Raw genomic sequence first — 12185 nt, 5'->3', positions numbered from 1 at the left:
TTTGGTAATTTTCATTTTCTATCAGTGCCTATCTGTTTTCTGTCTTTAGAACAAGTGTGTTTGTGTATTCTCTACTCATTACACTCATATATTGTTTGGTTAAACAGTTCAATACACTCCTTTCATAGCACTGTATTCCTAATTGATTACATCGCATTATTGTGATTATTTCAAATAACTATATTTCCCTTTCCGTTCTGAATAGGTAAAATGATTAAGAATGGAACTCTTAATGCTTTTCCCAAAAATGTTGTACCGTTTCAGATTGATGACCTTCAACACAAGATCAGACAGTTGCAAGCCGCCCAGAAGGAGGCCCAGGAAGAAACACGGAAAGCTAAGCAACATTGCAATGTTTCCGTATACGAAGCTGAGACAAAGGTTGTAAATATGCAGCGAGAGTACATCGAGCAAAATAATAGGCTTAGCGAGGTATGGTCATTAAATATTTTTTATATTCTGTAATGTTTATAGATCTCTTAAAATGAAGCAAATTTTGAAGATGGCTGTGATGTGAAGTGTAAACTAAAGTACAAAAATATAGCTTAGCCTATGTCAGATGTCTGTTGAATTCTTTTCCAAGTTTAAGAGTAACACAGTACGAGAAGCAGTAGGACATTGAAGATTATTTCAGCACCAATTTTAAGTCGTGCAAGTTGAAATATTGCATCTCAATCAGCAGACCTGATAAATATGTAAGAATATCCCCAGCTAAGTCATAAGACAGTCCATTGTCTTCAGTACATATAAACATATACAAGGACCGAGTTGGAGAATTTTGTTTGACAAATTATAACTTTCCAGGAAGTTCTAGCATGATTTTAGGTGAAGGTACTAATACTAAAAATTTGAATGTTTTTAGATGAAGGTGCACATAGTACTAAAATTTTGAATGGCATAGTATTGGCTCTATTTTTACATTTGTGATATACAGTAAACTGTAATTTTATGCATGACACTTACCTGGCAGGTATATATATAGCTTATCCTCTTGTCGCACTGGCAGAATTTCAAAACTCACGGCAACCGCTAATACACTGGTAGTTCAGGTGATCGCCACCCCGTTCCCGTGGCGCTGGTGCTTGGAACCATTCCCGTTTTCCTCAGATTTTCTCTGCCAGCCGAACCGGCAACATCGTTGTTGGTTCTCTGATAGAATTTCCTGCTCGTTGACTGACTTTTTGGATATTGGTATCGTATTCACGAAGTTAGCTTGGCAATCGCAATTGATCTTGCATTAGTATGTCTGATTCAGGGGGTATGTTTAGAGTTTGTGTGAAAGAAGGGTGTAAAGTGAGACTGCCGAAATCATCGGTAGATCCCCATACTGTATGTAAGAAGTGTCGAGAGTTTGTATGTACGTGGGAGAATAGGTGCAATGAATGTGAGTGTCTGAATGAGAAAGAGTGGAAGGCTCTTGTTAAGTATGTAGAGAGACTGGAAAAAGATCGGGTGAGAAGATCAGTTTCTAGAAGTGAGAGATCTGGTTCTTCGAGTAAACCTGTGAATGAATCTTTGCCTGTGTCTTCTCCAGCTCATTCACATGTAGATGTAGCACCTTCCCCTCAGGTTTCTCCTGCGCCCGTTGCTGTATCTGAGGATACTACTGATCCGCAAATTGTGAAAGTGTTCGCTCCCCTTGCGTCCATGGGAGATCAGATTAAACAGTTAACAGACAAAGTGGAAGTGTTTAATGACAGTGTTGTGGAGGGGGCGCCTGATCGTCCCTCTCGTGCTCCTAGACCTAGACCTCTGTCAAGCTCCCAGACCCAAGGGAGAAGGCATGTCGACAGTCGAAGGGAGGCGAGAGGGGTTTACTCTCGATCAGTCGTCCCTTCAGGCAGTCCTGTTGTTGCGTCCCAGGCTGCAGCAGTACGCCATAGGAAAAGGCGATACTGGGAAGTGCATTTATTCTTCTGATAGTTCGGCTTCAGGAAGGAGTAGGCGTTTTGTGGAAGAATTGCGTCCTTTCAAGAGATCATACATGCCGACCTCGTCACAGGATGAAAGGGTTTTTGAGCAAGGGGGTTGGAGTAGCCCTGAGATATTTTCATTGGATGATGAGGAAGCAATCCCTATCAAGAGGAAGAGGATTTCTCGTCCCTTAGATGTGGCTAGCCGTGCGATGAGCGGTGTTTCCCCTTTTAGAGAAACTCCTCTGCGTAGACGTCAGGATCGCTCGCCTCTCCGTTTTAGCCCAGTGCGTCCTCGATCTCCTCCGCCTCAGGAGTCTCGTCAGGAAGCAGAGACTAAGGAAGTTCTCCGGGACATGCAGGAGAGATTGGCAGTGCTTGTTAAATCCTGGGAAAAGACCGAACAACCTTCGGCTAGACGTAAGGACTCGTCGCTCCCTGTTAAGTCCTCCAAGAGGACGCAGGACGTACAGTTGCCGCCTCGTTCTCAGGCGGGATCTTCTCGTAACCCAGGACAGTGTGTCCCTATAAGGAAGGACGATTCTCCGACACCGCAGGACGCAAGAGGAAGAGTGATGGACGCATGGTGGACGCAAACGTTACAGAGGACGCAGGACGCAGGCGGCAGCATGTGGAACCGTCTTCCCGACAAGGAAGAGAGGGGTTTTGCAAGGAGGCAGTTCCGCATTCGCTCTCCAGGCAAACTGTGGATAAGGATCCCGCTATGGATTGTCATCAGGATCTTGGATTTCAGGATATTTCTTCTCAGGAGGAAGACTTTGTTGAGTTTTCAGAAGAGGACAAGAATGTGGAAGCTCCTTCCTCGGACTACAAGAAGCTAACCGAGTGCCTCCTTTCATTGTTTGAAGGAGATTTTTAGCCTTCAGCCCCGCTATCTCCTCTGTCTCAATTCTCGAAGACGAAAGCACCCAAGAAATCTTCCTTTTTGAAAATGACCTTGTCGATTTCAGCGAAGAAAGCCCTTTAAACGTATTAATAAGTGGTGAAGGAGGAAAAGAGAGTCGGGGAAGACTTCTTTTGCTTTCCCGGCCAAGTTGGGCTCGCGAAGTTGGCTCGAAGTCTGGTGTTTGGTACGCTACGGGGGAAAGTCTTGGCCTGGGAGTTCCTGCCTCCTCCCAGGGAGACTTTTCTAATATAGTGGACAGCTCCTGTAGGCATGCCTTACACGCAGCCAAAGTGTGGTGGACTTCTTCAGAGTTCGATCATTTACTAAAGGGTATTTATCGGACTTTTGAAGTTTTTAATTTTCTCGATTGGTCGTTGGGTGCATTGGCTTGGACTTCAGAGATGGAAGATTCTTCAGACTCGGATTTACCTAGAAGCATCATGTCCTGTATGGATAAAGCCTTGAGGGATGGAGCTAATGAACTTGCTTCACTGTTTACAGCAGGTGTTTTAAAGAAAAGGTCTCTATTGTGCTCGTTCGCTGCGAAAGGAGTCTCGAACGCGCAAAAGTCAGAGTTGATGTTCTCCCCACTTTCAGGACAGCTTTTCCCGTCGGAGATTATTAAGGATATAGCGCTCTCCCTTACTCAGAAGGCTACCCAAGATCTGCTGACTTCTTCAGTGAGGAAATATTTGCCATCTAAGATTGTAAAGAAGACTCCGAAGGATTCAAGGACAACACAGCAGCCCTTTCGGGGTAAGACTTTTTCCCGACCAACTTTTAGAGGTAAAAGAATGCCTACGAAGAGAGGTTCGAAAACCTCAACCAAACAATGAGTTAGAAGTCCTCCAGACGTGTGTTGGGGCCAGACTGTTAAACTTCAGGGAAGTCTGGCAAAAGAGGGGAGCGGATCCTTGGTCCGTAAGTGTAGCGAAGGAAGGTTACAAGATCCCCTTCCTAAAGAAACCACCTCTCGCTACAACCCCAAGAACCTTAGGGGCTCATTACATCGATTTAGAGAAGAGAGAGGCTCTTTGGCATCAAGTGCTCAGCATGTTAGAGAAAGGAGCCATAGAACCTGTTTTGGATCACGAGTCCCCAGGATTTTACAACCGACTCTTTCTAGTACCGAAGTCTTCAGGAGGTTGGAGGCCAGTATTGGACGTAAGCCATCTAAACTTGTTCGTAGAAAAGACCAAGTTTACGATGGAGACGAACGATTCAGTGCTGGCAGCGGTGCGTCCAGGGGACTGGATGGTAACGCTGGACCTTCAGGATGCGTATTTTCATATTCCTATTCACCCAAGGTCCAGAAAATATTTAGATTCGTGATCCGGAGGACAAGATATATCAATTCAGGGGGCCCTATGCTTCAGACTTTGCACGGCCCCCTCAAGTTTTTACAAGAATGATGGCGAACGTGGCAAAGTGGCTTCATCTGTTAGGGGTCAGAGTCTCCCTCTATTTGGACGACTGGCTCATAAGAGCCCAATCAAAGCAACAATGTCTGGAGGACATGAATCTTACTTTAGAATTAACAAGGCAGTTGGGTCTGATGGTGAACCTGAAAAAGTCACATCTGATCCCCACACAGGAGCTAGTTTATTTGGGGATTCTGATATCCTCAGTGACTTTTCCGTCCCCCGAAAGGCAGTCATTGTGTCTTCGGAAGGTGCAAGAATTCCTAGAGAAAGACCAATGCTCGGCGAGAGAGTGGATGAGCTTACTGGGGACACTCTCTTCGCTAGAGCGGTTCATTTCTCTAGGAAGACTTCACATGAGGCCCTTACAGTTCTTCCTGAACGAAGTCTGGCCAAGAAGATCGCAACCAGATTCCTTCCTGTTTCCAATTCCTTTCAAGATAAAGGAGGAATTAAAGTGGTGGCTAACCCCGGGAAGGTTAGCAGAGGGTACGTCACTCCAGCAGAAGAACCCAGACCTGATATTATTTTCCGACGCGTCAGACGCAGGCTGGGGAGCGACGCTGGGCCCTCGAGAGGAGTCAGGCCTTTGGAACAAGGAGCAAAAAGATTGGCACATAAACAGGAAGGAATTGATGGCGATCTTCTTGGCTCTGAAAGCGTTCAGGTTGTTGATCAACGGGAAGGTGGTGCAGATCAACGCAGACAATACCACAGCTCTGGCATACATTCGCAAACGAGGAACCCACTCGTTTACTCTTTGCAAGTTGGCGAAGGAGATTCTTCTGTGGGCAGAGACGAGAAACGCCGCCCCTGCTCACCAGGTTTCATTCAAGGGGAGAAGAATGTCAGAGCGGACCTGTTGAGCAGGGAAGGACAAGTTCTGTCAACGGAGTGGATCTTGCATCAAGACGTATGCCAGAAGCTGTGGAATCTTTGGGGCAGCCCAGTGGTGGATCTCTTCGCGACCTCAGCGACGAAGAGGTTACCGAACTATTGTTCTCCAGTCCCAGACCCTCGTGCAGTCACAGTAGATGCCTTCCTACTAGATTGGACGGGTCTGGACGCGTATGCCTTTCCACCGTTCAAAATTTTAAGAAGAGTAATGAAGAAATTCAGGGAAAGTCAAGGAACAAGGCTAACACTCATAGCTCCCTACTGGCCGGCCCAAACTTGGTTCACAGAGGTACTGGAATGGACAGTGGATTCTCCGAGAAGACTACCTATGAGAGTAGATCTTCTCAAACAACCCCACTTCGACAGGTTCCACAAGAATACCCTCGCTCTGGGTCTGACTGCGTTCAGACTATCGAAAGACTTGTCAGAGCGAGGGGTTTTTCTAGAGAAACAGCGAAGGCAGTTGCTAGAGCACGAAGAACTTCTACTATCAAATTGTACCAGTCGAAGTGGGAGAACTTCCGTAAGTGGTGCAAGAGTCAGAAGGTTTCTTCATCCAGTACCTCTGTGACCCAAATTGCAGATTTCCTTCTGTATCTAAAGAACGAAGTGGGTTTGGCAAATCAAACCATCAAGGGTTACAAGTGTATGTTATCATCAGTGTTTAGGCACAGAGGATTAGATCTGTCCAATGACGCAGATCTTAGGGATCTTCTCAGATCTTTTAACCCCTTACAAGATTAACCCGAGATATATCGTTATCAGTGTGCTAAAAATTTTGGACTTACCACGAGATATCTCGTTGAAAAGTTAAACGTGAATATTGGGCTAATACGAGATTTCTCGTGGCTCAGTATTGTTACAGCAGGCTTCTCCGAGATATCTCGTCCTATATCATACGTTTGGCAGTGGTATTTGCTGCTGGAAGTCGTGATTTACCAACGATAATTTTCTGTATTTTTTCGTGCAGACGACGCGTCATTAGTAGCACTTCAGCTGCCATCTTTGACCTTTGTTTTTTTTGTTTTTTGCGTATTTTTGCCTAATTAGGTAAGTTTGGTTGCATTATTTGTCATCTTAGACTGATTATATGTTATATTATTGATTCATCGTGATGCTGTTGTGTCTTGTTAGCTAACCCCATGAGTATTTTGTGGTATATAGAGTAACCGGTGATCTTGAGAGGTTGTTCGTTCGTTTGTACGTATTTTATATCGTATTTTCGCCAGTTCTAAGTAAATTTGGTTGTTTATTTGTCATCTAAGACTGTTTATATGTTATATTATTGACTTATTATGATGATTTCGTGTCGTTTGTTTGTCTCTTGATCATTTTGTGATACGTCAAGTATAATTTTTTCCAAGGATTTTTTTTTTCCTTTTTTTACGATGAGTACGCACTATTTTACTAGCTCTCCAGTGGTGACTTTTAGAATCTTCTGTATTTCTTCATTTTCACGTTTTAGGTAAGTTTCATTGTTCTTTTTTTTTATTTTAGACTGTTTATATGATATATTGTCGAGTAATTTGTTAGTATCTTGACTATTTATTTATTATTCTAGCCTTTATTTTATTTCTTTTTATTTTAGCCCAGTTATGGCAAACTTACCATGACAACAGTGATACTGAGGAATCATTTACAGAGCTTGAAAGTTTCTGGCTCAGAAGGCGACGATTCAAGCTTGGATGATTCCAGTGACGATGACAGCGATACCAATACAGATACAGATACAGTAATGGATGAAACGACAATGGAGGAGAATCGCAGATTCTACTTCTACTGCCCCTCCCACCCCCTCGATTTCCATTCATAGGGACAACAGGTCTCAATATCCCAGGGAATATTGAAAGTATGTCGCCTTTAGATTTTTTCCATGTATTTTTTGATGATGAACTGATTGAACTTATTTGCACTGAAACCAATAGATTTGCTGAGCAATGCAATGCAGACCCAAATACGTGGCAATTTGTAACTCCACTGAACTCGAGTTTTCTTAGCACTAAATACTTTGAAAAAGGAATTGTGAAGAAGCCTGAAGAATCCTTGTATTGGTCTACAAAAAAAATTCACTTCTTAGAACCCCAATTTTTGCTGAAAATGCCTTTCAAAAAGATACAAGAAAATCAGGCAGTACCTGCATTTTTTCTGATAATGAAGCATACGATGCAAATTCGCATCCTAATCCCAAACTGAATAAGATAATATCCTATTTATGTGCACTTAGAAATTAAATTTAGAACTGTCTACACCCCACAAAGAGATATTTCAATTGATGAGAGTCTCTTGCTATATAAAGGAAGATTGGGATGGGTACAATATATCCCATTGAAGAGATCAAGATTCGGCATAAAGTTCTTTATGTTATGTGAAGCGAGTACAGGATATGTGTGGAGTTTTTTTTTATTTATGTAGGTAAAGGAACACAATTCGACCAGGATTTCAATGAATTGCCTAAATCCTCACAGGTTGTAATACTTTACTGAAACCTCTTTTGAATAAAGGCTAGTGGCCTTACAATAGACAATTATTACACCAGTCCTGAGTTAGTAGTGGATATTCTAGTAAAATGTAGAGCAGATTGCTATGGCACTGTTAGAATAAATCTAAAAGACCTGCCAGTTTCATTGAAAAACTGAAAAGTTGAAGAAGGGGGAAATGTCTGCTTATCGTAGGGGTAAAGTTATGGCCATGAGATGGAAGGATAAAAAAGATGTTGTTCTACTCTCCACAGTTCACAATAGTGATGAAGTTGAAATTGCGAGTAGGAGAGGTACGAAAAAAGAAGCCCAAAGTTGTAGAAGACTATAACCACACAATGGGTGGTGTGGATAAGTTGGATCAAAACTTGGCAAATTATCCTGTTCCCAGGAAAAGAACAAAAAAATATTACAAAAAAGTTTTCTTCCATCATCTAGATCTAGCCCTTTGGAATGCATATCAGTGTTTCAAGATGAGTAATGAAAATTGCTGTTCATCTCTCAAATTCAGGTTGGAAATAATTGATTCAACTCTGAAGAAGTATCATGCTGAAATCCCTCAAACAAGACCAGGTAGACCATCTATTTCAGCGAATCCTACCCGCTATTCAGGAAGGCATTTTCCAATTGACATTCCTCCTACACCCAAAAGAAATTTCCTACAAGGCAATGTGTTGTTTGCTCTAAGAAAAGGGATAATAATGGAAAACCGATCAGACGAGAGTCTCGCTACATGTGTGAGATATGTGAAGTTAGTCTGTGTATAACCCCCCCCCTGCTTCAAATCATACCATACAAAATGATTGGGAAATACACTGGTTTATGTGAAGTGAATTTTTTTTTTTTTTTTTTTTTTATACCCAAATGAAGAGAAATATATGATTTTGTTTATTCTAATGGTGAATTTTTTTTGTTTTTTTTTTATTCAAATGATGAAAAAATACTTTTATCAAAATGAAGTGGAAAAATAAAAAGTTATCAAGCATCAATATGATTTTTATTCAATTCCTATTATCAAAATTACTAAAACGAAGCATACGAGATATCTCGTGATAGAATAAAATGATTATAGTAATTTATACGAGATAACTCTTTATTGGCCATAAAAAGGTCTCAAGTGGAGTTTCTAAAAATTACAATTTTACATAAAATAATCACAATTTTCTGTTGAAATCAAATTAGAATAGAGTCTAAACAAGTTATATTTTAATTTAATTCAATAAAACAATTAGATTCTTTTTGAAACATTATGTTGAAAAAATAAGTCTTTTAAGGGGTTAATACTAAGAAGGACCGATTTTGCAAAGCACCTTCTTGGAATCTTGATGTCGTTCTCAAGTTCTTAGGAACGGATAGATTTGAACCCATGAACAGTGCTTCTATGAGAGATTTAACGAAGAAGACTATATTTTTGGTAGCATTAGCTACAGCTAAAAGGATTAGTGAGCTACAAGCTATTAACAAACATATAGGTTGGAAACACAATAAAGCAGTTTGTTCGTTCCAGGAAGAATTTTTAGCCAAAAACGAGAATCCTTCTCAACCATGGCCAAGATCTTTTGAGATTACAGGACTGGCCGATCTGGTAGGTCAAGAACAAGAAATGGTTCTTTGCCCGGTAAGAGCCTTACGTTTCTATATGGAAAGAACAAAAAATATTAGAGGTTCCTCAGGTTCTCTCTGGTGTTCTGTGAAAGACCCTACCAGACCCATGTCTAAAAATGCTATGGCTTTTTTCGTAAGAGAAGTCATTAAGGAAGCACATTTGTTATGCCAGGAAGAATGCTTCGGTTTACTTAAGGTTAAAGCTCACGAAGTGAGGGCCGTAGCTACGTCATTGGCATTTAGAAAAAACTTAGCCCTCAAGGAGATTATAGACTCTATGTTTTGGAGGACAAATTCAGTCTTTGCCTCGCATTACCTCAGAGACGTTAAGACAACTTTTGATAATTGTCAAACGTTGGGCCCGTACGTATCCTCAGGTACAGTACTGGGCAAAGGAGTTTCCACCCCATAACCTACTAACATGCTAGGCTATTATTTTAACTTGGTTATAGTGTTTTAATGGTTGTCTGAGAAGGTTATTGCCTTCTCAGTTTATGGTGTTATTTTTTCGTTATAATGTTTGTGTGTGGTTCAGGTGACTAACTTTCCTAGCATGAATGCCCTTGGTAAATGAGGGCTAGGGTTTTCTGTCTGCAAATTGGTCATGTCCAGTTGTCAGACCCTTGTTATTAGCTTTCTCAACAAACAGGTCACATCCTAGTTGAGAGCTACTAAGGTTTAGCAGGCTAAGAGGCAGGACCTACGAAGTCAGCTACCTTAGCAGGTAAGGAACCTATTAATAATTTTAAAAATTAGTTAATTTTTAAATTATGACGATGTTGCTGTCTATGACCCACCTCCAAATGTGTCAATCAGCTATATATATACCTGCCAGGTAAGTGTCATGCATAAAAATGATATTGTTATGATACAATAAAGTTTTATGCATACTTACCTGGCAGGTATATATATAGCTTATCCTCTTGTCGCACTGGCAGAATTTCAAAACTCGCGGCAACCGCTAGTACACTGGTAGTTCAGGTGATCGCCACCCCGTTCCCGTGGCACGTGCTCGGAACCATTCCCGTTTTCCTCAGATTTTCTCTGAACCCTGTCTCCTGAGGGGAGGAGGGTGGGAATTTAATTATATATACCTGCCAGGTAAGTATGCATAAAACTTTATTGTATCATAACAATATCATTTTCAGATGTCTATTAGTTGGTTGGATGTTGACATAGGATAAGGTAAAGATTATTTGTAGCACAATGAAAAAACCTTTTGTTGATAATTGGTAATGGAAACCTCTATGACTTTAGTATCTTCCTTTGGTTGGCTATCCTACTATATTATTACTATAATTGTGACCTGGTCTTTAGCTTAACAGTTTACTGCAAGGATCATCAAGTAAAGCAACTATAAAGAACTTCATTACGTATATATGTTCTTGGCAGATATGTAGGTATAGCTTTAGTAGGATTACCATTTGTCTCAGACATATTGGTGAATGTGTACATACATCTGCATATGGCTACTTGATGTTTTGTAAGACAGTTTATGAATTCCCTTTCACTTAAGCCTTTTTTCTCACTCAGGAAGTGTCATTTCTGCGGCAGAGAGTTGTGGACTTGGCAACAGAGGTCGATGAGAAAACTGTTGAGGTACGTAGAAATGCAGTCTTTTGGATAGTGTCTAGTTCTTGAACTTTAGAAGACAGAAGTCCTTTTTATCACAAAGGGACATTGTTGTATTTTACATCTTCCCATTGTCAGAGGTGTAACACTGTTCCATTTTATATATATTATATAATATATATATATATAATATAATATATATATATCTATATAATTATATATTATATATATATATATATATATATATATATATATATATAATATACTATATACTATATATTATATATATATATATATATAATATATATATATCTATATATATATATTATATATATACTATATATATATATATATATATATATATATATATATATATATATATATATATATCTCCTTAATCCTTTTGATGTTTGTCCCGATTAACAAACTGTAACCCTGCCCCCTCATTCTATTTTTGTATATAAAGGTCTGTTAACTTCTATTATATTCATTGTGAACTTCAAAATATTTACACTAGACAAACATCAAAAGAACCAAAGGTAAGATGCTCTCAGCACAAATATGCCATATAAAGAAGATTAACAAGTAATGGTATTGCGGATCATTGGCTTAAGACAGCCATGATATTGATTGGGATAGTTCCTCAATAATCTGCAGGGTCAAAGTTCACCGCAAAAGGAATCTGTTTGGAGTCCATTTTTATTGAAGTCACATCAACAGGAATTCAAATCTCCATCCTGGATTATACCTTGATCCTCTTTCCTCGTCTTTTTTGCCTAAAGAACACGCCACCCAGATTGACAAACTGCAACCACACCCTTCTTTCTGTTTTTGAGTATGAAGTATTATATTCAATGTGAACTTGGAAATGTAGACTAAGCTACAAAAGTACTTGTTCCAAGTCCCCAGTTTCAATTACCTTTCTACTGTGGATTTCAGGATATTCTCAAGTTCGTGTTCCTTTGTGCTACACCGGATATACATATATATATATATATATATAATATATATATATATATATATATATTTTATACATATATAATATATATATATATAATTTTATTACTGAGTTAGACCTTATATTTATGTATTTTATATTCCCTTCCTTCAGGTGGAAAACACTAGGTCTCATGCAGATGTGTTGGCACAACAACTGAATACAGCAGAAAGTAAAATAAGAGAACTTTCATCTAGCCAGCTTCAACTGGAGACGTGTCAGTTACAACTAGAACAGGCTAAAGCTAAAATTAAGGTAAGTTGAGTCACTTCTTTCAATTTTTTATTAGAAATCATTGGTAGTATTTGTGTTTCTGAGAGATGTTCAACTTGCATACCATCTACTATATGTTTAACTCCACAGAGAGAGAAGCAGTGTGTTGTAAAATAATTTCTT

The 12185-nt window shown here is 39.8% G+C and overlaps 1 protein-coding gene across 1 annotated transcript in view; it reads left to right on the top strand.

Annotated features, from left to right (window-relative positions):
- Window positions 1-12185, top strand: part of LOC135197394 (mitotic spindle assembly checkpoint protein MAD1-like) — a 69573-nt gene that overhangs the window by 17942 nt on the left and 39446 nt on the right. The window contains exons 3-5 of the mRNA XM_064224489.1: window positions 265-432; window positions 10754-10819; window positions 11904-12044. Coding sequence (XP_064080559.1) covers window positions 265-432; window positions 10754-10819; window positions 11904-12044 — 375 coding nt within the window. The remainder of the gene's footprint in view (window positions 1-264; window positions 433-10753; window positions 10820-11903; window positions 12045-12185) is intronic.

The sequence above is a fragment of the Macrobrachium nipponense genome, chromosome 23, assembly GCF_015104395.2.
Source record: "Macrobrachium nipponense isolate FS-2020 chromosome 23, ASM1510439v2, whole genome shotgun sequence".
NCBI classification, from domain to species: domain Eukaryota; kingdom Metazoa; phylum Arthropoda; class Malacostraca; order Decapoda; family Palaemonidae; genus Macrobrachium; species Macrobrachium nipponense.
This window is presented reverse-complemented; position numbering and strand designations above follow the sequence as displayed.